Genomic DNA, 26001 nt, shown 5'->3' with positions numbered 1-26001 from the left:
GGCCAAGGGGCTCTTCTGGCCACAGCCGGACACCCTCCTCCTCCTCCTCCACCAGACGGATCCCCTGCCAGCATAGACCTCAGAAGGGGGGGGGGGCTTCAGACCCCCGGAAGTGCCCCGTGAATCAGAGGTTCCGTTCCTGGGGCCTGGGAGGGGATGGCCCCCGCTTGGAGGATGCCTGGCCTGGAGGAGCTCCCAGGGCCCCCAGGGCCGGTCCAGCAGAAGGGGCCACGCCAGGTACTACTCCTGCGCCCTGCCCCTCCCCGGCCGTGCAGCCTGGGAGGCCAGTGGAGGTGGGGGCCAGGGCTGCCCCCCTCTCGTCCTCCCGGGGCCAGAGCCTGCCTTCCTGCTGACCAGTGGCTCCTGTCCAGCGGGGTCTCTGTGTTCGGCCAGCAGGCAGAGGCTGGGACGGGGGGGAGGGGGGCAGAGGCGCTGGGGGTCTCCTCCCCCCTCCCACCCCGGCTCTATGAGCAGGGCCTTCTCCCAGGGGCCTCGGGCTGGCAGAGAAGGGCGCTCCCCTCGCCTCCCAGAAGCTGGGACCCCCCCGCCTGACCCCCCTCCGCCCAGCGGCACAAGCAGCCCCTCCCCTCGCCCCCCCCGTCCCTGCCCACAGCCCCCCCTGCCCCCTCCACAGCGCCCGCTCGTCTCCCGGCCGGACCTTTGGCTGGACACGCGGCCGCCCCGTCCCGAGGCCCCAGGCTCTGACCCCCCCCCCCCCAAAGGCCGGCAAGCTCTGCGCGGAAGCCCCCGGGCCCGATCCCCGACAGCCCCCCCCCAGGGCCCCCCCTCCCCGCTCGGGCCTGCCGCTCCCCCCTCCCCCCAAGGCCGGTCCGGGAAGGGGGGGCGGGGCGAGGGAGCGGCAGGTGCAGCGGCCCGAGAGCGCAGCCCCCCCCCTCCGGCCCAGCCGCCCCGCCCGCCGCTCCCCGCATTGGCGCCGCAGTCACCGGGCGGGCCTCCCCTCCCCCTCCCCTGGGGACGCCGGGCCCCTCCCCGTCCGAGCGGGAGAGCCGTGGGGGGCGCGGGGGGGGGCGCACTGACCTTCGCGGCTCCTTCGCATCGCGCACCTGCCCTCGCCCGCCTCCGCCGCCCAGTCAGCCCCCCCGCCGAGGAGGGGCGAGCGCCGTGGGCGGGGCTTGTGCGGGTCCGGCGGGCGCAGAACGGAAGGGAGGCTCGGCCCGGATTGGCTGCCGCGAACGCCGCCGAGCACCGGCTCCTCCCCTCGACGCCCTGCTCATTTGCATGTTTAAAGCGGCCGCGGCCCCGTTTGTCAGGGCGGCCGCTGCGCAGTGGGACCCTGGCGGGCGCCGAGATGTCCCGAGCGGAGGAAGGAGCGCGGCCCCCAGAGCGCATGCGCGGCCGGGCGTCCCTGAGGACGCGGCTCCCGAAAGGCCCCGGGCGCCCCGCACCCACCTCCCGCCGCCCTCCAGGGCCGCTGCCGCCGCGCTCCTCGGGGCGGGAGGGGGGACCCGCAGGGGAAGGGCCGCCAACACCCGCCCCCCCGGCCCTGGTCACCTCCCCGGAGAGGCTTCCCAAAGCGCCTCTTTCCCAGGCAGTTGCCATGACAACAGGCCTGCTCCATCCCTTCATCGCGCCCCCGTGCGGCCAATGGCGACGGAGCCGGCTGGTTTGGGGAGGGGGCGCGGGCGGGAGCAAGAAGGCGACCCCTCTGCCCGGTGCCCCGTCCAGCCCTGCCTTTGGGGGGGGGCGCATTGAAGCCCCTTGGCAGCAGTGTGCAGGGTCTGTCAAGTGGGGGCCCCTGTGTGATGGGCGGGGGGAAGAGAGACTGAGGAGACAGGCTGAGCTACACACTTCTTTTATTGGTTTCATAGAGTTCAACACAGGTGTGCATTTGTGTGTACACACATAATCGTTGTGTATCGCAGGGTTAACTGTGTATAATGGCTACAACGAGGGGGGAGGCCGGGGAGAAGGGACCCCCAGGTGGCCAGCCCCCCTCCCCCCCGATACTTCTAGACACACGGATCATGCGGATACAAAAGGGGGGTCAGGGGGGGAGGCCAGGCCCCCCTATAAATTATAAACCTTCCATGGGGGAACAGTCTGCGTGGGGGGGGGGGATTTTCTAGAAAACAAAATATAAAAGGCATTAAAAAAACCCACATCTCCGTCCTTAGAAAACGAAAGACTTAGTGTCACATCACAAGGGGCTCGGTCCCCCCAACTTTCCTTCAATTGTTAAAAGGAGGGGGGGCCTTCCAGAGCTGCCCAAAGCCGCTCCCCCCCCCCCGAGAAGGAGGAGGTGCCACAGGCTGATTGGGCCTTTGGGGCCAGCCCCCCCCAAGGCTGTGAACGTAAAAAAGAGTAGAAGAAGAGGGGGGTGGAGTGGGGGGCTGGGGAAGAGCCACACCCAAGGCCCCTCCCCCCCAAGCCCCTCCTCCGGCTTCTCCCCTGGGGAGGGAAGAGGGGGCGCAGTGCAAGACGCCCTGGCTGGACCCTGTGCTGCCCAGAGACAAAGGAAGCGCTGCCCCGGGGGGGGGGGGAGCTGTGGTGGTGAACATGCAAAGGAAGCAGACAAATGGGGGGGGGACACACAGGGGGGCTGGTGCAATTCCCAAAGCGTCTCTGGTGACCCCCCCACGGAAGTCAGGCAGGCAGGCAGGCGGGGGGTGGGTGGGGGGGTGGGGCGTCTGCTTTGGCATGAAGCACAGGGCCTTGGGAGGGGGGGGGGCTCCTCTCCCCGCCCCAGCTGGACCATCGTGGCGGTGGGAGTGGGGGGTCCGGGTCAGAACTCCACTTTGCAGGCCGGGAAGGTCTCGTCCTGCATGGCCACAGTGCTGTTGCTGCCCAGGACGGTCACTCCCAGCGCCTGCTGCCGCCACAGGGTCTCCGTGTACCACTCGTGCATCACCAGCGAGTCGAAGGTCGGGATGAGGGTCACCTGGGGAAGGAGGGGGGGCTTTACTGCTTGGAGGAGGAGTGCAGCCCCCCCCCTCTGACCCTCTGGGCTGCCCACTGGGCAGGAGAGGGATTATTCTGTCTCCCATCGTGTCTTGGGGGGGGGGCGGGGTTCTTGGGGGGGGGCAGGAGTTGGTTCTTCTAAATCCCCCCCCGCCCCCCACCAGGGTAGGAAATTCAACAGGGGGAAGGAAGCCTGCCAGCCCTGCCGTTGAAGGGTGGGGGCCCTGGGGAGCCCCCAGAGGGCAGGGCCAGGGCAAGAGGATTTGGGGGGGAGGGGACCGGGCAGGGACGGGGGTGGGGGGGCTTCACCCTACCTGGCTGTCGTGGGCCCAGTGCTGCTTTCCGGCCAGCAGGGCGTCCAGGATGGCCCTCAGGACGCTCTCCTTCAGGTGGTCCTCCCCACTGATGACGTAGCACTGGGAGCGCAGGCAGCGGAAGAACTCCTCGTCCACCTTCTGGGCACTGGCGAGCCCGGCAGGTAGGCCAGCTCCAGGTACACGGGGCCGCGGGCAGGACGGGCCGGGCCCCTGCGAAGAGGGAGAAGAGGTGGCTGGGGGGCAGAGGTCCAGAGGCCCCTCCCCCCCTTCCTCAGCCCTCCCGCCCCTCTGAGCAGGAAAGCCAGCAATGCCCGGCCAGAGTCCAGAGGGGGGAGGGCCCTGCCCAGGGCATGGGGGGTGGGGGGGCTGAGGGCTCTGGTGCCTCCCAATCCACACAGTGCAGGGCCCCAATTCCAGAGGGAGGGAGAGCAGTCTGAGGGGCCCCCTCCCCCGGGCCGGGCCGCCTGGCATCAAGGGTGGGGCGGGGCACCTGCTCCGTGTCGGGGAGGGCGACGCTTACCTGCCGGGGTGACTCTTCCTCCTCCTCCTCCTGCCCCCAGGAGGGGCCGGGCACTGGCGCTCCGTTGGCCGAAGGCCAGCCGGTTGTCCCCGCTGGCGCGAGAGTTTGGGGGTTCGCTCCTGCCGGGGGCTGACAGCCGGGCCCTCTCCCCCAGGCTGGCCGAGGAAGGCTTCCCCCGGGCGTGGGGGCCTGTGGCTCTGAGGTCCTCTGCTTTGGGAGGGGCCGAAGCCCCACGCGAAGGGGCCCGCTTGGCTTTGGCCGCCTTCTCTCTCGGGGTCCACCATGCAGATGCCCGGCTGGCAGGCAGAGGGCAGGGGTCTTTCAGGACGGAGGGGAGTGGGTCGCGGGCCTGGCCAGGCTCTCGGGGTCATCGTCCGAGTCCAGCCCGCCATCGGCCGTGAGGGAGGGGCACTCTTCCATGGCAGGCGGGACGTCCGAGTCGGAGAGGGTGGGAGCGATTCGCTGAAGGAGGTCGGAGGCGTCTCGTCCAGCAGAGGGTGGGACCGGCGGGCGCGGGGGCCCTTCCTGTGTGACGGGGCTTGGCCAGTTCCTGGGAGAAGTCGCTGCTGTTGGACGCGTCCCGGGGGGCTGAACCTGTCCGACTTGGGGTGCTCGAACTCGCACGGGGAGACCAGGCAGAGGTCCACGTCGTGGGGGGAATCCGAGCGCCGGCCAGACCTGGGCAGGACCCGGCCGTCCAGGCGCTGCGGGTGACAGGAGAGGATGGGCAGGGACATCCCGCTCTTCCCCAAGGTGGGCTCGGGGTCTGGGGTGAGCCCCCCGGCCTGCATGCCCTCGCCCTCCTCCTGGGGGAACTCGCTGACGGGCGGCAGGAGCTGCTCGAAGGAGATGGAGAGGGACTCGTCCACCTCGGTGGGAGTGCGGGGAGCCCACCTCGGCCGGCAGGGACGGGGTGGTCAGCGTGGGGGAGACGTCGTGCAGATCCTCCCGGAAGAGGCTTGGGGAGAGGCAGCTGGGGGGCTTCTCCTGGAGGAGCTGGAGTTGTCCTGGGAGGCTCGGGGGCCGGGCAGGGGGCCATCGGGCCTCCAGGGTTGGCGAGGGCCACGGGCCCCTCTTCCTCCTCCCCCTCCTCCATGGCCACGTCCTCCACGGGGGAGTGGGGGGGGGAAGGCGTGCGCCCCGCGCTGGCCGGGGACATCATCTCCAGGGTCTTCTCTCAGAGCTGCCGCCGGCGTCCTCCGCGTCCGGGCCGTGGCTGAGTCGCGGCTGGAGGTCGGTCGGGGACAGTTCCAGGTTGATGCTTTGGTCGCTCTTGGGGGTCTTGACCAAGCGGCGACGGGGGCCCGACCCACTTGAGAGGCGAGCCAGCTTCCAGATGCCGGAAGGGCTGAGGGCTCTCGGGGCCGTTGCGGGCAGGGCTCTGGGCCATCCCTGGGGCAGTCCACGCTGCCCAGTGGGGAAGGCCTCCGTTGGCTCTCGGCCGTGGCAACGGGCTCCCCCGGCCCCTGCCCCGCTCTGCCCGCCGGGCGAGGGGGCCCGCGCAGCTTCTCCTGAGCGGGCTGTCTCTCTGAGGACGAGGAGGCCTTGGGGGGCTTCCCGGGGGCCCTCCTTCAGCAGCAAGCGGCTCTTGGGCCTCTCGGGCTCCTTCTTGGGAGCGGAGGCGGCCTTCTTGAAGGTGGCCCCTCCTCTGGTGTGGGGCCTCTTCACCTCTGCGCTCGGCATCCTCCCTCGGAGCTCCCTCGCGGGGGCCTTGGCCGCCTTGTCCTCCGGCCTGCCCTCCTTCTTGGCCGGCTCCCTCCTGGGCGGGCGGCCCTCTTTCCTGGCCCCCCCCTCCTTCTCCTGGGGGGCCTCTTCCTTCGGCTGCGGCGCCTTCTTTCCCTCCCTCCGGGCCGGCACCTTCTCCCTGGGCTGCTTGGGCCGGGCGTCCTGCCTGCCCTTCTCCACCGAGGGCTCTGTCTTGGGCTGGGCCCCCCTGGCCCTCTCCTCCTCCAGGCTGCTGCTGCCCTTGGAGGCCTGGCTGTGGGCCCTGGGCCGGTCCCTGGCCCCGGCCGGCCTGGGCTCCTTCTTCTCCTTGGGCTCGGCCAGGCTGAGCCGAGAGCCGGACTGGAGGCTCTCCTGGCTCTCGGCCCTCCTCGGCTTGGCCTGGGGGGGCGGCCAGAAGGTCCAGGCTCTCCCGAGTGACCACGGGGTGCCTGAGGAAGTCCAGGTGCTTGACCCTCTCCAGCCCTTCCAGGATCCTGGCCTGGGGGGTGCAGCCGGGGAACAGGACCCGGACGATCTTCTCGGCGGGGCTGGCCGGGTGCCAGACCAGGAGGGCGCAGACGGAGGTCAGGCACTGCAGGGGCAGCTCCGAGGGGCCCGCAGGGTGGCCGTTCCCGCACCACTGCTGCATGAGGAAGTCCAGCTCCTGGCTGCCCTTCACCGGGTGCAGCACGTACATCTCCAGCCGCCCCACCCCCATCTTCTGGAACAGGATGGCGGGCTCCGTCCGGGCGGCAGCCTCCCTGCACAGCGGCTGCGGCCGGATGCCCAGCCGGTGCAGGTAGCGCAGCGTCCAGCTGGCCTCGTCGCAGCTCCTCAGGACGCCCGAGTCCCCCTCAATCTCCCTCAGCTTCTCCGAGGCGTTGAGGAAGACCACACCCAGCTCCGGAGAGATGAGCCTCCGGCCCCAGTCGCCCGCTTGGCAGGGGGGCCCCTCCTCCGCCTCGGCCAGCTTCCGCTGGAGCAGGCTGTTCAGGCCGGGCAGGCTGTCGGTGCCCACGTGGGTCACCAGGACGGAGTCGACGCGGTCCAGGTGGCGCACCAGCTTCCAGAAGGAGGAGCGGGGGTTGGAGCCCCCGTTGACCAGGAGGTTGAAGCCGTTGACGGCGAAGAAGGCGGAGTCGCCCCGCCCCCCAGGGAAGACGTAGCAGCAGGGCCTGGAGAGCTTCAGGAAGCCCACGGTGCTGGGGGGCTCCAGCAGGTCGAAGGGGGAGGGGGGCTCCAGGGACTCCGCCAGGTACTCCACGAACTCCTGCAGGCCCTCCGTCGCGGGCAGCACCCGGCCGGGGTTGAAGCGCAGGTCGATGAAGTCCAGGAGGTTGGGCTGGCTCAGCCGGGGGTCCCCCCACTCCCCAAAGTCCGGGCAGACGACGGTCAGGCTGGCTCTGGCGGAGGGGTCGGCCGAGCTCAGCAGCTCCCCCACCTGCAAGGGGAGGGGGAGGGAGAGGGAGGGGCAGTCAGGGCAGAAGGGAGCCCCCCCTCTCTCCTCTCAGCAGCGCCTGCTCCTCACACAACCAATGCGGGAAGCCCGGTGCCCCCCCTCTCCCTCTGCCCCACTCACTGGGGGGAGGGAGCTCTGTTGTGCTTTGGGACACCGGGCGGGGCAGGGGGGTCTGGGACAGGCACCCGGGGCGCTCGTGACCCCCCACCCACCCACCCCCCTGCGCTCTCTCTTCAGGGGGCTCGGCCTCAGTCGTCCCGGCCTTCCCTACTGCCCACGCCTCCATGCTTCCCAGCCTGTGCCGCTCGGGTGGCGGGTGGGCCATGGGTCCCTGCAGGGGGAGCTAGGAGGGAGCCCCCCCCGCCCTGCACTTCTGAATCCTCCGGTTTCAGCCCCTCGGTGTGCCCTCTTCACCGCAGGGACGGAGTGCGGAGGCCTTGGGCAGCATGGAGAGACCCCCCCCCCGCCCCGTCCAGTGCCCGGGAGGGGCCAGAGCCGCACCTCTTTGTCCGCAAAGACCTGGATGAAGTCTCTCAGGGAGAAGGACCCCGCCTGCAGCACCAGCTCCCCCGTCTCCTCCATGCAGGGGCCGGCGAAGATCAGCAGCTTGTGGCGCGAGGGGTCCGTGATCAGGTTGCGGAGCTGCAGGGGGGCAGGAAGGAAGGGGGCGAGCGGAGAAGCCCCCCCCCCAACCGAAGGTCTCAGCCAGAGCAGCCAGGCCCTTCTTCTGGGGGGCCTGGGGGGGGGGGGTCTCTCGAGCAAGCGCTCCGTCTGTAGGGGTGGGGGACGCCAGCCTTCCCCGGGGAGGGGGGAGTTGCAAGGCTCTTCCCCACACTTAAGAGGGGCCGGGCAGGAGAGAGAAGGACGGGGGGGGTGGCCCAAGGGAGGCCGTGGGGGGGGGGGGTCCTCATGTCTCAGAGGCAGCAGAAGAGGGCTGGGCCCGGGGCCCCTCCAGCCTGAGCTATGACCCAGGAAGGCTCTGGCCGGCTGCTCACCTCGTCACAGATGGACTTGTCCGAAGGGTTCAGCAACACCAGGGTTTCCAGCACATCCCCACGGTGGTGGAGGGCACGCTGACCTGTGGGGGGAGGAGGAGGAGGAGGAGGGAAGTGGCCTGGCCGAGGAGAGCCCCCCTCCCCCCCATCCAAAAGGAAGGAGGTCGGCAGCTGGACCCCCTGGGCCCCCACCCAGCAGGTGGCTCTGCTCAGCTCCCACACCGAGGTTGTTTGGGCTGTTTTGCTCTTGTTCAACACCAAAGGCCCCACTTGCCCCCCCCAGGCCCCCCCCCCAGCACAGACCACCGGGCCGGCTGTCCCGAGGAGGAGGGGGGAGGGCGCCCCTCCTTCCTCTGCACAGCCCCCTTGGCAGGCAGGTGGGGCCGACATGGGGCCGGATCCCTCGAAAGGTTTCCCACGCCCACACGGCCCCAACTCCTGCACGGCCCCTGACCCGCCCACTGCCCCAGCGGAGCCAGCGCCCAAGGGAGGGCCAGGGGCCACTCAGGGTGAGGGGGGGCGGGAGAAGCGGGGGGAGTCTTCATGCTCTCAATTGAGCTCACTCCCCACACCCTTTCTGACCCCTTGTGGAATCCCCCCCTTTGGCTCCGTTAAGGATATTGGGGACCCTGGTGGCCATTTCCCCCTGGTCTCAAACCCAAGTGGAGGCGACTGTAGCTTTAAGGAAGAGAAAGAAGGGGGGGGAGAAAACGCTGAGAGAATCTCTCCCCCCTCTTCTCTTCCCCCTCCTTTCTTTCCTTCTTTCTTTCCTTCTTTCTTTCTTTCCTTCTCCCCCTTTAAGCCTCTGTTTTGATTTGTAGCCGTGTGTCCATTTGCACCAGTGTCCGCATGGCCCCTTATTCAATCCAGATCCTGTTTCCTTTTCCGGAAGGAGAGAGGCCCCCTAGAGCTAAGGACAGTGGTTGTGGGTCGGAAGGGTCCTGGGGGTCTCCTAGTCCAACCCCACTGCAGGCCAGCGGTTTCCCAACATCTTAAACACTCCCAGTGCTGGGGCATTATTCTGGAGGCAGGCAGTTCCACTGACCGTCAGGAATTCCCTCCTTAGTTCTGAGTGGCTCTTCTCCTCCATTAGCCCCCCCTCCCGTTGCTTCTCGTCCTGCGCTTTGGGGAAGGGCCTGGCTCCCCCACTCTTCTTTGGGGCCACCCAGAGAGAGACGCTGCAAGGCTGCCCCCGTGCCTCCCCTGGTCCTTCGTGTCCGCAGACTGGCCATCGCTCTTTATAGGCGTTGTGTCTTTTGAGAAGGGAGGGGGCAGCCATGGGCCCCGGGGGGGGGGAGATCGGGGCTCCTGCCTGGGCAGAGGGAGGGACTCGCAGACCCCCGGGGCCCCTCCCAGCTCGGCTGCTCTGAATCCCCCAGTCAGGGGGGTGGGGGGGCAGGAACCCCGAGGAAGAGCAGCCGCTGCCCAGCCGTTTCCTCCCTTACCTTTCACTATGTCCGAAAAAGTGGCCGAGTGGCGGGAGACGAAGAGCTTGAGCTGCTGGTCGAGGTTGCAGGCGGTCAGGTCGATGTCCCAGGAACAGATCCCTGCCAGAGGGGGGAGGGGGCGGAGTCATTGCGTGGCCGGTCCCTCCGGCTGGGGCCGCGCTCCCCTTTCCCTGGAGTGGGCCTGTGGGGCCTTCACAACCCTGTTGGGTGAATGGCCTTCCCCCCCCCCCCCCCCAATTCCAGGGAAATGAGCTTACCTGGAGGGCTCAGAGGAGGGCCAGCGACCGGCGGGCGGGCAAGCGTCCAACCCCAGCAGGCCAATCCAAGGAGCCGTGTCGCTGGGCCCCGACCACCATCATCCCTTTCCCCCTCCCTGGGCCTTCCGGACCCCCCCCCCCCATTGCTCTCTCCCAGGCTCTGCCCCCCCCAACAACTCCACAGAGGCCTTCGCCCTGCCCAGAAGCAGAGGAGGGGGGGCTGCTGCTTCCCCCCAGGCCCAGACTTCCAGCCCCTGCCCCACCCCCCCAGCTGCGGCCCAGGCCCACCCCCCCCCCGGAAGGCCAGGATGGCCGCTCTGGTTCTCAGGGGGCCTTGGCTGAAGCCGGGCACGACTGGTCAAGACCACCGAGCTGCTCGGGCAGAAGGGAGCCAGCCCTCCAGGGCCCCAACATCGGAGGAGCTCACCCCCCCCCCGGAAAGGAAGCAGCCTACCCAGCCCCACCCCAATGCACCCCCTACCCCCCCACCCCGTCTCCGCCCCACACAGCCTCACAGAGTGACAATGACACAAAGGCGAGAGCCCCCACCACCACAAAGGTTGGAAGGAAGGTTTCAAGAGAACCAGCTAAAGGTTGGGGAAGCCGTCAATCACCGGGACCCTTATCAAATAGAAGAGGGGCCAGAGGAGGTGCTGAGCCAGCCAAGGGGACGGAGGCCAGAGACGTTGTGGTGGTGGGGGGGGGGGTTTGCCAGGGAAATATGGGCAAAGGAGATGACGTGTGTGCCTCCACTGGAGAACCCCACTCGTTCCAGGCCCAGGTTCTCCTGGAGGACCCACTCTTCCCCCTAGGAAGCCACCTGGAAGCAAGGGACGCCTGCAAACCAGCAGGAAATGAAAGCTTGGCATTTGGGTGGGGGGAGGGGGAGGGGGAGGGGGAGGGGGAGGAGGAGGGTCGCTGCCGAAGGAAGAAGGGAACGCTTCCACTTAAGAACTTTTCTAGATAAGAACCCAGTGCTCAAGATTTTTTTGCCTCTTCTCAAGAACCCGAGGCCAGAAAAGTTTCCTAGGAAATTTGAGAGCGGCACGAAGGCCCGGCCAGTTTCCTTCCATTCCGCCTTTAATCCCGGCCATCTCGGGCTTTTCTGGACAGCCAGTGGAGCCTTTCGGTGGTGCTTAAGGAGGCTTTGGCAGCCCAGAGCGAACGGAGCGTTTTCCTTTCTCTGGGCGCTTGGAGAGGGAATGAACCACTTCGCCCTGGTGATACGGCCTCTCTGGACTTCAGCAAAGCCTTTGATACGGTTCCACATAAAGAGCTGATGGATAAATTAGTGAAGGTTGGACTTAATCCCTGGATAGTTCAGTGGATTTGCAGCTGGCTGAAGCGTAGACATCAGAGAGTTATTGTGAATGGCGAGTATTCTGAGCAGAGACAGGTTACAAGCGGTGTGCCACAAGGGTCTGTTCTGGGTCCTATTCTTTTTAATATGTTTGTGAGAGACATAGGGGAAGGTTTGGTAGGGAAGGTTTGCCTATTTGCCCATGACTCTAAAGTGTGCAGTAGGGTTGATATTCCTGGAGGGGTCTGTAATATGGCAAATGATTTAGCTTTACTAGATAAATGGTCAAAGCAATGGAAACTGCAGTTGAATGTTTCCAAATGTAAAATAATGCACTTGGGGAAAAGGAATCCTCAATCTGAGTACAGCGTTCCGGTTCGAACTTCGCGAATAGCCTATACCACGGTTTTTCAAAAAATATTAATTAAAAAATACTTTGCGGTTTTTTTCCTATACCACGGTTTTTCCCACCCTATGACGTCATATGTCATCGCAAAACTAATAATTTTTGCAAATAAATAACAACAAAAATAATTATTGTTAATAAATAATTATGTTTATAAATATCAGGATCACTAAGTGTCTTATTCAATGGTGAGAACCAGTAATAATGGTGAGTAAATGGTTGCTAAGCGAATGGGAAATGGTAATTTAGGGGTTTAAAGTGTGAAGGGAAGGCTTGGGATACTGTCCATAGCCAAAAATAGTGTATTTACTTCCGCATCTCTACTTCGCGGAAATTCGACTTTCATGGGGGGTCTCGGAACGCATCCCCCGTGGAAATCGAGGGAACCCTGTATTGCATTGGCAGTTCTGTGTTAGCAAAAACTTCAGAAGAGAAGGATTTAGGGGTCGTGGTTTCTGACAGTCTCAAAATGGGTGAACAGTACAGTCGAGCAGTAGGGAAAGCAAGTAGAATGCTTGGCTGCATAGCTAGAGGTATAACAAGCAGGAAGAGGGAGATGGTGGTCCCGCTGTATAGAGCGCTGGTCAGACCCCATTGGGAATAATGCTGTGTCCAGTTATGGAGACCTCACCTACAAAAAGATATTGACAAAATTGAACGGGTCCAAAGACGGGCTACAAGAATGGTGGAAGGTCTTAAGCATAAAACGTATCAGGAAAGACTTCATGGACTCAATCTGTATAGTCTGGAGGACAGAAGGAAAAGGGGGGACATGATCGAAACATTTAAATATATTAAAGGGTTAAATAAGGTCCAGGAGGGAAGTGTTTTTAATAGGAAAGTGAACACAAGAACAAGGGGACACAATCTGAAGTTAGTTGGGGGAAAGATCAGAAGCAACGTGAGAAAATATTATTTGACTGAAAGAGTAGTAGATGCTTGGAACAAACTTCCAGCAGAGGTGGTTCGTAAATCCACAGTCACTGATTTTAAACCTGCCTGGGATAATCATAGATCCACCCTAAGATAAAACACAGGAAACAGTATAAGGGCAGAGGAGATGGACCAGGAGGCCTTTTTCTGCCCTCCGTCTTCTAGGTTTCTATCCCACCTGGGACTTGCAGCTCCGTCCCATGCTCGTCGGAGGGAGAGAAAGAGCAAGCGAGAGGCAGGTGTGCGCACATCCCATGGGACTGGCTCAGTTGGAAACATGGATGCCTCCCTCCTCCTCCTCGCAGGCAGGACTGCGTTTCCAAAGGCCGCCCCAGAGGCAGAGGGTCTTACTGGATGGAGTCTGTTGAGCGGAGGCTCCAGTGGTCACCACAGAGCGGGACGCGTAGCCCCAGAGCAGCCGGAGTTTTGGGAGGAGAAAGGAAGAGAGACGCCCGGAAGGAGAGCAGCAGGGGTCCTTCTCTCTCTCCCCCAAACCCCAGCCAGGGCAGTGGCTACTCTGCCCCCCCCTCCAATCCAGTCTCCCTGCCTTCCCCCCCCCCCGTGCCAGCATGCCTGGGAAGCCCCTCCCCTTTGGGAGTCACTCCGCCTGCACTCAGGGCTTGGCTCTCCCGGGCAGGAGCTGCTCTTTCTCCGGTGGTGGCCGGGGGAGAGAGAGAGAGAGAGAGCACGCAAGGACCAGCCGGCCCCTCCTCTGGGCTCTGCCTACCGCAATTGGAAGTGAGACCCTGCCTGCGAGGAGGGGGGGGGAGGGGGAGGCGGACGTTCCAGACCACAGGCACAGCCCAGAGGGGCTGAGCTGGTCCCGCTTCTCGCTTGCTCCCCCGGCCAACAGGGCCCCCCGCAAAAAGTGTGGCTCCCAACATGACCCCCCCTCTCCCCAGAAAGTGGGGGGGGGGTTGTTTTGGGGTGGGGCCTATTTCAAATGCATTTCCTGAAAAGCCCCGTTGGCCTCCTTACCAAGACCCAGATGAAAAAGAACCACAGCCCCCCACCCAATAGGAAAACCAAGTGAAACCAATGACCACAATCTCCGGAATGACCCCCCTTTGCCCCCTTTGCCCCTGCGGCCTCCTCGGGGGCTTCTCCTCCCCCACCCTACTTTCAACCACAGGCCACACAACCAATGACGCTGACCCACTTTGGGTGACGGAGCGTCCACCAGGACACAGGCAAGCCCCAGGGAGCCCTCGGAGTGGACAACCGCTCGGCCGGGAGGGCGTCTGGGGCTCCTGCCTGGGGTTGGACTACAAGGCCTCTGGGGCTCCCCCCGTGTGGCTTGCAATGGGAAGCAAAGGGCCTCCCTCCCTCCCTCCCTCCTGTGGCCCTGCCGGGGGCCTTTCCACCTCCTGGGCAGGGCTGACTTAAAAGCCCCGGTGGTGGGGGGGGGGAGGCTGCCTGTGGCCTCTCCAGGGCTTCTGAGGCCCCTTTGGAGGGGAGGGGGCTTCTGAGGCAAAACCCCCACCACCTCTCTTCTCAGACCAGCAGGAAAGGAACTGCTCTCTGACCAGGGGGGGGCAGAGGAGAAAAAGGGGGCCGTGTCCCCTCTCTGAGGGAGAAGGCCTGCACCATCACGCCCAGGCTGCCCTGTAGGCCCTGGGGAGCCCCCCAGCCAGACCCAGGGCCACTCGCTGTGGGCTCTCTGGCCATGGGAAAGGCTCTCCCAGGCCCCTCCGATGCCCGTGTGCTTTGGTAATGTGGCAGGGCCCAACCGTGGCCGCTCTACCCAGCGAGTGCCACCCTGAAGGCAAAGTCCAGCATCCGGAGAGCAGGGGGCCCAGCAGGCGCCCGTTCAGGACCCCCCGACTTCCTTCCGCCCACTTGAGAAGGCCTGGAAGGGAAGCGCGAAGGGCAGGGGGCCTGGTCATGGGGGTGTGTGTGTGTGCGGAAGAACTAGTCTGAGTGGTTAAATAAGGTCCAGGAGGGTTTAAGTGTTTTTAGTAGGAAAGTGAACCCAAGAACAAGGGGACACGATCTGAGGCGAGTTGGGGGAAAGATCAGAAGCAACGGGAGAAAATATTATTTGACTGAAAGAGTAGTAGATGCTTGGAACAAACTTCCAGCAGACATGGTTGGTCAATCCACAGTCACTGAATTTAAACATGCCTGGGATAAATATAGATAAAATACAGGAAGTAGCATCAGGGCAGACGAGATGGACCAGGGGGTCTTTTCCTGCCGTCCACCTTCTAGGTTTCTATGAGTGCTGCAGAACACAGGGCCCGATTCTGCACTGAGTGCCCACCAGAGCGGAAGCCCCCAAGGTCCAGCCACGTCATTCCAGCGGAATAGCACAAAGGGGCGAGTCCTGTCCCGGAGCCGAGCCCGGGCGGGAGGTGCTGGGGGTTGCCAGGATGGCCCCCGGCTGCCCCCTCCCTGCGTCCTCAGCCCCACTTTGGGAACACCGGAAAGGCGCCCCCCCTCCCTCAGGCACTTGCCAGAATAAAGCGGTGGGGGGTGTGTGGATTCATTAGATAAATAGTGAAAACTGGCTTCGGGTGTTGCCCAGGGCTCTTTGTCTGGGCTTGGACCAACCCCAGGGCCCATGGCCGGAGAGGAAGCAGCTCCTCAGGCCCCCTCAGCCCCAGGGCTCCGGGGTGGGGAGGGGTCAAAGGACAAAGAGCCTCAGGCAGACAGGGTCCATGCTGGCCTTTAAACGTACCTGCCGTGCCAAGGCCACCTCTGGACAGGACTGGACAGGTCAAGCACCGTCTTCTGGACTCGAGGTGGGATGAAACCACTGCTGATGATTTTTTTTAAATTTATTTATTTATTTATTTATTATTTAGATTTGTATGCTGCCCCTCTCCGCAGACTCGGGGCGGCTGATGCCACCCTCAGGGTCAAATTCTGGCAGGACACCAACCTGGGGTAGCCAAACACAGCCAAGCCGGACAAAAGAAGACCCCCCCCATACACGATGTCCATAGCCCAGGCAGAAGCCCAGAGAAGCATCCCTCATCGTCCAGCTGAGTCTGGGGCTACCAGGCGGCAGCGCCTTCGGGGCCTGCAATCCTGCCAGTCTCCACCAAGCAGCCCCCTACCCAGAAAGCAGGGGGTCCTGCAGAGGGGACCCTGGGGGCTGCCTGCACAGCAAACAAAGGCAAAAGAAAACCCAGGGGACGTTTGGCTCGAGGTCAGTCCACTGGGCCTGGGAGGGGCCAAGAAAGAGCCCCGCCCATTTCCGTGCTGGCAAAACCGTCTCTAAGTCCAGCCGAGCGGCTCATCCACGAAGCAAAGGAAACGGCGGCTGCAGGCAGGGAGGTCCTCACAGAGCGTTTCAAAAGCTGCAGGTGGACAATGCAACAGGAAGATGTTGCTGCAACACCCCACACGGCCACCTGCCTGTCACTCGGCCCCCCCAGCCCATTCATCCACTTGGCCCAAGGAGGGCAGCCCTGCGGTCCAAGGCCTCCTCCACCCCTGGCTGCTTGTGACAAAGCCCGTTTGCCAACCGAAGGGCAGAGAAGAACCCGGCTCCTCATTGGGAAGGGCAGCAGCGCCTTCCCTACGGCCCCTGGACTGTTTAATGACCCCTGCTGCTCCTCCGGACGTGGGAGGGCCAGAGTTTCCCAGCTGATGGCTGAAGGGTCAGCGCTCCACAGAGAGACTAAGCAGTTGGTGCCCAGGGAAGCCGCTCGCTCCCACAGCCCCTCCACTGTACAAGTGGGCCCTGTTTTTCCTTCTGGGGCTGCAGGGTCTTTTGGTTTAATTGGGGCGGGGGGGGGGCGTTCGGAGGGCTTTAGCCGCCTGGCTGTTTCTGACACAGGGCTGTGTTGGGCGGGGGGGGGGGGGTCCTCACACCTGGACGATGCTTCTGGTGGCGTGTCCAGGGGAACACCATGGTTTTCCGGAGGGGGCATTACGGATGCAACGGTCAGTCCCGAGAGGGGCGACTCCAGGGGCCTCCCTACAATTTGTGAGCACACTTGCCCAGGAAATGTAGAGGCCGAGGGAGGGGGGGGGGCATGATTTCAGCCCCAACGCCCCCGGTCACCTCCAAGGGGGTCGTGTGCTGGTGCGGCTGGGGGAGCCTTAAAGGGGGGCTGTGACATCGAACGAAGAAGCCCCCGTTTCACCATTTCCTGTTTTTAGCTCCTTGGTTTTCTGCAGGGGTTGCAGTGGGGGGAGAATGATGCACGCACACACACACACACACACACACACACACCGAGGGGGTCCAGGCCTTTTGGCAACCTCTTTCGCTTCCCCTGCGTCCCTCTGGATCAAGGGACAGCAACGATGGCGCTTGGACTTCTGTGCTGTCCAGCCCCTCTCTGAGGAGCTCACGGGGGTCAGCACGTTGCCCCCAATAACCGGGGCCCTTCCACCAACCTCAGAAGGAGGGAGGGAAGCTGAGGCCACTTTGAGCCTGGACAGGTCTGAACCCCCAAACGTTGCAGGCATCCGCAGGGGCCCCCCCCCAGCTCTGCACCCTCCCCTCTGCGCCACGGGGGAGGCCGTGCTTGCATATTTGGGGGGGGTTGGGCCCCCTGCTTTTCACCTGCCACTGTCCCTCCTGGCTGGGCCACCAAGACTCCTCTTGACCGAATGCCTGGGGGGCCCATGGAGGAAGGCCTGGGGGACAGGAGAGAGGGGAGCCCCCGTGGCCCCAGGGACAGAGGGGGGGGCTGCTTTCCACCACCGTTAAGGGAACAGTGGGGGGGATTTCAGAGACAAAGGACCCAAACCAGGAGCCCTGAATGAAGAGAGGGCCTGGAGAGAAATGGAGCCGCTCGGGACCCCGTATCTCCAAACAAGGCCATGCCCGCTCAAGGCAGCCCCCCCAGCCCCCTGCCCGGCTTAGCAGAGCTGGCCCACCAGACCGGGCCTGGCGAGGCTCCTGCCTCCAGCCACAAACACCCACCGTGAGCCCAGGAGGCTGGACGAGGGGAGCAGCCTTCGAGGCCCAGGGGACCCTCCCCCCTCCCCTGGCTCTGCTTGGGCGCTTGGCCCCTGGCCTGGATCAGTCCCAGCAGTGTTCTCGGAGGGCTTTCGGAGGGTCCGGAGCCGAGAGAGGCGGCCTGGCCCACGGTCACCCGGCTAGCCTTGTGCCTCCGGGGGGGGGGGGGCTGGGACTCTCCCCCTCCCCCTCCTGGTTTCTGGCCCCGCCTTCCTCATCTCCTCCGGCAAGGATTACTGAACGTAGCCCATGCTTCCCTGCAGAACCATCTCCTCGCAGAGGGGGGGGCTGCACAAGGGCCCAGAAAGCACCAGGGCCTTTTCCACCTCTTCTGCTCCTCCTGCGGCCTCTGCACTGGGCAGGGGAGAGGGGCCAGCGGGGCCAATGGGGTCAGGACCCACCCCTCCCCCTCCAGAAGACAGGCCAGCCCCACTTTCTCTCTCTCCCCACACGTAAGGGAGCGTGGCCCCTGCGGGGGCTCTTTGCCTAGGATTCTGATGCCCGCCTGCCTTGCACACACACACCCCCGTCCAAAGGCTCTGGGCCTCCTCCTCCACCACAGGGCAGGTCCAGGGTACGGAGTCCTGTGGTGGTGGCCCCAAAGGCATTCGGAATAACAGGCCCACCCAACGCCAGCCTCCAAATTGAGACCCATGCCTTCGAGCAGGAGCCCCACATCAGCTGCTTTGGGGGAGGCGATGCAGACACCCCCCCCCCCCGAAGAACCTGCTTGGAGCCCTGCAAGAAGACCTCCCTGCCTGAGCCACCCCACTGCAAGGGGTCCCACTAGCCTTGGCACAAGTAGAATTGAATGGAATTCTCCAGTGGGCAAGTGTGAGTGGACACACACAAGGGATTTGCCTTTGGTGCAGACGCTGCTCTCGGGGGACATGAAAGACGACGCTGGTCAAGAATCGTTGAGCCACAACATTGATGGCCACAGGGCACAAATAAGCGATCAGGAATCAATATTAATATAAGTGGTAAGGAAAGAAGCCACGAGTTACAGCCCTACGGTCATAGGTGGGAGGGGCGGGTGATGGGACCCATGAGAAGACTAAGAGTAGTGGCCACGCAGCCTCAGGGAGGAGACGGTGTTTGGGGGGAGACTGCCCCTGTGCCTAGTTGTCTTGGTGTGCAGTGTTGTTTTGAGGGTCGGAGGTGGAACAGTTTGTGTCCAGGATGCGAGGGGCAGTCTACGGGTCCTCAATGGAAGACAGGTGGGCAGCCAGTCCTGATCCTCCTCCTCCGAAGTCTCTGTCGGTCCTGTTGGGTTGCAGAACCGAACCAGACAGTGATGGAGGTGCAGGTGACGGACTCAACGGTTCCTCTATAGGATCAGCAGCTCCTGGGGCAGTTTGAGCTTCCTGAGCTGGCGCAGAAGGAACATTCTTCGTGGTGCTTTTTTGATGACCATTAAAGGTCTTGAGATGTGACAGAACCTAGAAATCTGAAGCTCTCTCCTGTTGACACTGTGTTGTCTAGTATTGTGAGAGGTGGGAGGGTTTCTCCTGACGTCTACCACCATTTCTATAGTTTTGAGTTCCAAATTATTCCGGCCGTACCATGAGGCTAGTTGTCCAACCTCCCATCTGTATGCGGATTCATCATCGTCTCGAATGAGACCAGTCACTGCTCCATCACCTGCAAACTCCAGCACTTTCACAGATGGGTCGCTAGAGATGCAGGCATTGGTGTATATAGAGAGAGAAAAGGAGGGGCGAGAGTAGGCAGCCTTCGGGGGGTGGGGGCTGTGCTAATTGTACAGGTATATAAGGTGATTCTGCTTAGCTTCACCTGCTGCTTCCTGTCTGTTAGGAAGCCTGTGGTCCACTTACAATTGTGTTCAGGTACCTCTAGCTGATTTAGCTTGGTTAAGAGAATGTCCGGTATGATGGTACAGTGGTACCACTACTTAAGAACTTCATTCGTTCCGTGACCAGGTCCTTAAGTAGAAAGGTTTGTAAGTAGAAGCAATTTTTCCCGTAGGAATCAATGTAAAAGCAAATAATGTGTGCAAACCCATTAATAAATAAAAGCTCGGAATTTGGACGGGAGGAGGAGGAAGAAGAAGAGGAGGAGGACAGTCGCTGCCGAAGGAAGAAGGCTACAGAGAAGACAAGGAGGTTGCTGAGAGGCTAAACGGCTTCTTTGCCTCCGTTTTCACTCGGGAGGATAGGGAGCATTTGCCTGCCGCTGAGTTAGTTTTCCCAGGGAGGGAATTAGAAGAATTAACCCAGATAGAGATAAACAAGGAAGATGTTCTTGCATGCCTCTCTAAACTAAATGCATCCACCCTAGAGTAGTTCTCAAGGAACTCAAGTGTGAAATTGCTGAACTTCTGGCTAAAATATATAATCTTTCTCTAAGATCCGGCACTGTACCTGAGGATTGGAGGGAGGCAAATGTAACCCTGATCTTCATGAAAGGATCCAGAGGTGATCCAGGAAACTATAGACCAGTCAGTTTAACCTCAGTTCCAGGCAAAGTGATGGAAACCATTGTTAAAGATAAAATTACTGGGCACATAGAAAAACAGGCATTGCTGAAAGAAAATCAACATGGTTTCTGCAAAGGCAAATCATGTCTCACTAACTTGTGAGAATTCTTTCAGGGTGTAAATAAACACACAGATAAAGGGGACCCGGTTGATATTGTATATCTTGGCTTTCAAAAGGCCTTTGACAAAGTCCCTCACGAAAGGCTCCTATAAAACCTCTTCAGCCATGGAATTAGAGGTCAGCTCTTGTCCTGGATTGGTAACTGGCTAAATTGTAGGAAGCAAAGGGTGGCAATAGATGGACCATTCTCTGGATGGAAAGAAGTGAGAAGTGGTGTACCCCAAGGTTCAGTTTTGGGACCTTTACTTTTTAATTTATTCATTAAAGATCTGGATGTAGAAGTAAATAGTGAAGTAGCAAAGTTTGCTGACCACACTAAATTGTTCTGGTTAGTGAAAAGTGAAACTGATTGTCGTGAGCTCCAGAAGGATCTCTCGAAATTGAGTGAGTGGGCAACAAAGTGGCAAATGCATTTTAACCTAAGCAAGGGCATATAAGGGAAAGAACCCCAATTATACCTACCAACTGATGGGGACCAAGCTTTCTGAGAAAGGGATCTTGGGGTTTTGGTGGACAGCTCAAGGAAGAGGTCAACCCAGTGCACAGCAGCATTAAAAAGAAGCAAATTCCATGCTTGACACCATTAGGAAGGGAATCGAAAATAAGTCGGCAAGTGTTGTGTTGCCTCTGTACCAATCGATGGTGAGACCCCACTTGGAGTCCTGTGTCCAGTTCTGGTCACTGCACCTCAAGGAGGATAGAATGGAACTGGAAACGGTGCAACAAAGGGCCACAAGAATGGTCAAGGGAATGGAGCCCCTCCCTTGTGAAACCAGGTTGCAAGGCCTTGGTCTCTTCAGCCGTGAGAGACGGAAGCGTTGAAGGGGGGGCTTGATGGAAGGGGATAAAATCCTGCATGGGACAGAAAAGGTGGATGGAGAAAAATTCTCTTCTCTACCACACAACACTAGGACGAGGGGACCCTCCCTGAAGCTCAGAGGTAAGAGAGTGAGGACAAATCAAGGGAGATATTTCTTCTTCACCCAGAGGGTCTTTGGTTGATGGAATCCCCTTCCAGAAGAGGCCGTGACAGCTGTCAGCCTGGAGAGCTTCAAGGCAGGATGAGACAGATTCATGGATGCCAAGTGTATCATAGGTGGTGGTTGAAACAGTTGTGCATGTGCCACCTCTATGTTGGTTGAGGCAGGCAAGGTTCCCTTGTGATTCCTCCTTTGTTGGGGGTCAAGGGAAAGGGGGGGCCTCGCCCTCTCTTTCTGCTCAAGATCCCCATGGACAATTGGGGGGCCACCGTGTGACACAGAAGGCTGGACTCCATGGGCTTGGGCCTGAGTCAGCAGGGCTCTTCGAAGGTTCCCTTATGTTCTGAGGGGAGCGGAATCAAAACAATCCAAAACTTTAAGGCTTAAAAAAACCCGGGGACTCTGAGGTGGTGAGAAGGAGCGTGCGCCCCCCATACACCCGGCGTGAGGCTGCCTCCCCTACACTGCCCCACAGAGAGAAACCCAGGCGGGTGAGAGGAGGGAGCCTCCCGCTCCTTTGACCAAAGGGCAGTGGCTGCTGCTCCCTGCGTCCCCTTCCTTCCCATGCTGAAGGGCTCCCTCTCCTCTCGCTCGCTCGCTTTGTGGCCGGTGCCTTTCCTTCACGGTGGTGACTCCTCAGTTGGGCTGAAGGTCAGTTAATGTGGCTGGGGCGAAGAGCCCTCTTTTGCCTTTCCACACCCAGACGCTCCGGGAGGCAACCTCGTGCCAGGTGGGTGGGAGGCAGCACGAAGGAGTCACCACAGGGAAGTGGCTCATTCCCTCTCCGAGCGCCCAGAGAAAGGAAAACGCTCCGTTCGCTCTGGGCTGCCAAAGCCTCCTTAAGCGCCACCGAAAGGCTCCTCTGGCAGCCCAGAAAAGCCCACGATGGCCGGGATTAAAGGGGGAAGGGCAGGAAACTGGCCGGGCCTTCGTGCTGCTCTCAAATTTCCTAGGAAGTTTCCCCAGGCTCGGGTTCTTAAGTAGAAAATGGTTCTTAAGTAGAGGCAAAAAAATCTTGAACCCTCGGTTCTTATCTAGAACAGTTCTTAAGTGGAGGCGTTGTTGACTAGAAGTACTACTGAATGGAATAGAATAGAATTCTATTGGCCAAGTGTGACTGGACACACAAGGGATTTGTCTTTGGTGCAGATGCTCTCAGCGTACATAAAAGAAAAAGAGACATTGGTCAAGAATCATGTGGTACAACACTTAATTATAGTCATAGGGGTCAAATAAGCAATGAAGAAACAATATTAATAAAAATCTTAGGATACAAGCAACAAGTGACAGTCACACAGTCCTAAGAGGGAGGAAAAGGATGATAGGAACGAGGAAAAAAAACTAGTAGAATAGAAGTGAAGATTTAGTAAAAAGTCTGACAGTGTTGAGGGAATTATTTGTTTAGCAGAGTGATGGCGGTTCGGGAAACCGAAGGTGGGGGTGAAGGTGGGGGCCATCACAGACTTCTGAGCAAGGAGGGGCTGCCTTGTCCGGGCCTGGTGCTTCCGCCTGTGAGGGAGGGAAGGGCAGGGGGGTCGCCCCGGAGGAGAGGAGGGGGGCATCCCGCAGGCAGAGCGAGAGGCCCGGCCGGAGCAGCTGCCCAGGACAGGGATCAAAGAGCAGCTGTTGCCGCCTCCCAGCCTCCCCAGCTCCAGAGGCCTTTCAAGGGAGAGGAATGCAGGGCCTCTCTCGCAAGGGCCCCTCCCCTCCACCGCCACCCCCCCTCTGTCTGCCCTCACATGTCCTGATGCCTCCCACCACAGCTGCAGGGGGCCTGCACAGACCCCACCCTGGGCAAAGCAAGCAGGACCCACAGGTCTCGTCAGCCGCAAAGGAAGAGCCCGGCCCACCCAAGCCCAAAGGGGCCACGGAGCCACAACCGGCAAGAGGCCAGAGCACAAAGAGGTGCATCGCAACAGGTGCGCACCCGGCCTGGCTCCCTGCCGTCTCTCGCACCCGGCCTGCCAAGATGACTCAGGTGCACGGGGAGGGGGGGCAAAGCTCAGGAGCCTCCCTCCCTCCCTCCAGGGCAGGGAAGAAGCAATTGGGAGCAATTTGCTGCCTTGAAAAACCCTCCCGGAAGGGCAGGCGGGGTCCAGCTCTCCTCCAAGCCCCCACGGTTGGGGTTGTGCTGCTGGGCTGGGGGGGGGCTTCTCCTGCCTTCACACCGCTTCCAGGACAGGCCCCCGCCCCCCACAAAGGCCAAGGCCCGGGGCTGCCCCTTCCCCAAGCGCCAAGGGGGGGAGAGTCAACACAGGGCAAGGACAGCCCCCAACAGGCAGAAGAGCTAGGGGGGGCAGTGGGGGGTGGGGGGCTGTTCCCCAGAGGACCCCCCCCCTTTCAGACGCAATCTCTCCTCTTCCCGCCCAAAAAACCGCGGTTGCAAAGACTTTCTCTTCTTTAAAGAATGGGGGAAGGGACGGCGAATGGCCGACAAAGGCAACTCCTGCAGCCTTTCCAGAGGAAACGGGGGAGCTCAGGCCCCCCCACCCTCCAACCCCCCCAGGGCAGCCGGCCCTTGTGACATGATCCCCAGATCACACAGAGATGAGATCACGCGGTGGGGAAAGGCGGCCCTGACCTCAACTTCCTCCCGCGTCCACTGCTCTCGACTCTCTGCGTCCACCCGTTTCCTTGAAGGAAGCCCAGCTGGGCCTCCCGCCCGTCCTCCGGCCCCTCTTCCATCCCCGGCCTCTGCCTCCAGCCCAACTAGGGGGGAATGCCGGGGAGGGACTGGCCCAAATCCTGGGGGGAAGTTCAGGAAACAGGGGCTCTTTTCTGTTGGTCATTTAAGCCTGGGCTGGGCCCCCAATGGGCAGGGCCTCCCCAAGGCTCTCGTGCCCTCACGCCAGGCCTCGGGACCCTTCCCAGCCTGAGTGGCCACTTAATAGGGCAACGTTTCCAGACCCCTTCTCGAATGCAGCTCATGTGCCCTGAAGCCCCTCCGCCCCTCGGGTACCAAGACCACCGGCCCAGTGGGAAGAGCCCAGCGCCCTCCTCTGACCGCAACAGGAGGCCCCACGCCCCTCGGCCTTTGGGGATGAGGCAGCGGAGAGCCACGACTGGAGCCTGGTGCCCAAAGTGACCGGCTAGTCCCTCCAGCCCAGCCCCCAACTCCAGGCAAAGCCTCCAAAGTCAGGAAACCCAGAGGGGTCAAGGCACAGCCGGACTCTGCCCGCAGACGCTGCACCGCTCGCCCACACCCCCCCTCCCGCATGGCCCCCGGGACCCCCGCCCATCCCTCCTCAAAGGCCCCGTTGACCAATCCACCCACCACCACACAAAGGCAGCGCGGCAGCTTCTCCAGGCGGCCACTCCGCAAGGGAGGTGTCCCTCCCCCTCCCCCTCCCCCCCGGGCCCCTTCCCAGCCCCCCCGGCCCCCCCGCAGCAGCAGCAGCAGCCCCAGGGGCGGGAGGGGCCCCTCTTTCCCTTCCTGCGCCCCGCTCGGCCCCCAGCCCCGCCCATAAGCCCCCCCGCCTCTCCGCCCCCCCTGCCCGCCCGCCCGCCGCGCCCCTCCCCCCACTTCCGGCGCCCCCTCACCGGCTCTGACGGCCGCCAGCACCGCCCTGCGCAGCCCCGGCCGGCCGCCCCCGGCCCCGAAGACCACCAGCAGCGAGAAGCGGCCCGGGGTGGGCGCAGGCGGGGCGGGGGCCGCAGGCGCGAGGGGCCCCGTGGAGAGGCCGCCCCGGACGCCCCCACCGCCGCCTCCTCCTCCGGCCGCCACCGCCGCCGCCATCTTGGTTGGCGCCTCCGAGGCGTCCGTTGGCCCCGCCCACCCGCCGGGCCCCGCTTTCGCGCAGGCCCCGCCCCCTCCGCTGCCCCCCGCCAATCAGCGGGAGCGCCGGGGAAGGAGGCGGGGGAAAGGGCGCCCCTGAGCGTGGACAGAGCGCCGAGGGGCGGGAGTGGGGGCCTTGCACGTCCTCTAGGCCGCCCCTCCCGTCCCCGTGGCAGGCCGCCCCCCCCGCCTCGGCCGCGCCTCCCCTCTCTCCCCCGAGGGCTCCGGGGCCTTCTCTGCGGTGGCCTGACCGAAAGGCCCCCGAGGCTCCTGCCCAGCCCCCGGTCGCAGCGCAGGCAGCTCCCGCTGCGGCCCCAAAGGCAGCTGCCCCCCTCCCCACCCGGACAGGAGCTGCCCGACCCCCCTGGCGATCAAAGGCATCAGGCTTTTGGGGGGGGTCATGCTACTCCAGCGCCCGAGCCCCCACTGCCCCTGGGTCATGAACACAACCGGGAGAGTCTCCCCTCCCCACAACAAGACTTCACTGAAGACCGAGTGGGAAAAGCATTAGGTGACCTTACACCTTCTCTATCCGTCGGACCAGACGGTCCATGTGCTCCCTTCCCAAAGAAGCTCTCTCCTGCCATAGCTGGACCTTCAGAGCCAGCACCCTTCCTAAGCTCTGGTCCAAAGCAACGGTCATCCCCATCTTCAAAAAAGGAGACCCCTCTCTTGTCCATAACTACAGACCAATTTCACTACACTGCGTCCCATGTAAAGTTATGGAATCAATTGTAAACAAATCAATTACCCTCCACCTAGAAACTAATACTTTGCTCTCTAACAAACAATTTGGATTCAGAAAAAAACTATGCTGCAACCCGCAGTTCCTCCACTGCAAAAATATATGGACAACTCCTCTAGATCAAGGGAAATCTACAGATTCAATTTATATCGACTTCTGCAAAGCCTTTGATTCAGTGGTCCACGCAAACTACTCCTAAAACTCAAATCCTATGGCATCTCAGGATCCCTCCATAGCTGGATTAAAGCATTCCTGTCAAACAGACAACAAGTGGTCAAAATAGGAAGCACCCTGTCCACCCCCGTCCCAGTTATAAGCGGTGTTCCCCAAGGTCGTGTCCTGGGACCAACGCTCTTCATTCTCTACATCAATGACCTTTGTGATTACATCACAAGCAACTGTGTCCTCTTTGCCGATGATGTAAAACTCTTCAACACCAGTGATAACACAACTACCCTACAAAAAGACCTAGACTCAGTTTCTGATTGGTCCAACACATGGCAACTCCAAATCTCTACCAGCAAATGCTCTGTCCTACACATCGGGAAGAAGAATCAGAACTTCAAATGCAAACTGAATAAACAAATTATCACAGATAATCCCCACTTGGTCAAGGGCCTCGGGATACTAATAACTAAAGATCTAAGTGCCAAAGCCCACTGCAACAACATCGCCAAGAAGGCCTCAAGAGTTGTTAATCT

General features: G+C 61.8%; 1 protein-coding gene across 1 annotated transcript; it reads right to left on the bottom strand.

Moving 5' to 3' along the window:
- Positions 1–1797: 1797 nt before the first annotated feature.
- MAP1S (microtubule associated protein 1S) lies at positions 1798–24516 on the bottom strand. The gene is given in 10 exon segments (XM_070735561.1): positions 1798–2899; positions 3234–3388; positions 3391–3446; positions 3757–4631; positions 4633–5863; positions 5865–6901; positions 7421–7561; positions 7915–7997; positions 9360–9461; positions 24321–24516. Coding segments are annotated over 10 exon segments (4032 nt in total). The 3' UTR covers positions 1798–2743.
- Between the last annotated feature and the right edge of the window lie 1485 nt (positions 24517–26001).

Source organism: Erythrolamprus reginae, chromosome 1 (assembly GCF_031021105.1).
Source record: "Erythrolamprus reginae isolate rEryReg1 chromosome 1, rEryReg1.hap1, whole genome shotgun sequence".
NCBI lineage: Eukaryota > Metazoa > Chordata > Lepidosauria > Squamata > Dipsadidae > Erythrolamprus > Erythrolamprus reginae.
This window is presented reverse-complemented; position numbering and strand designations above follow the sequence as displayed.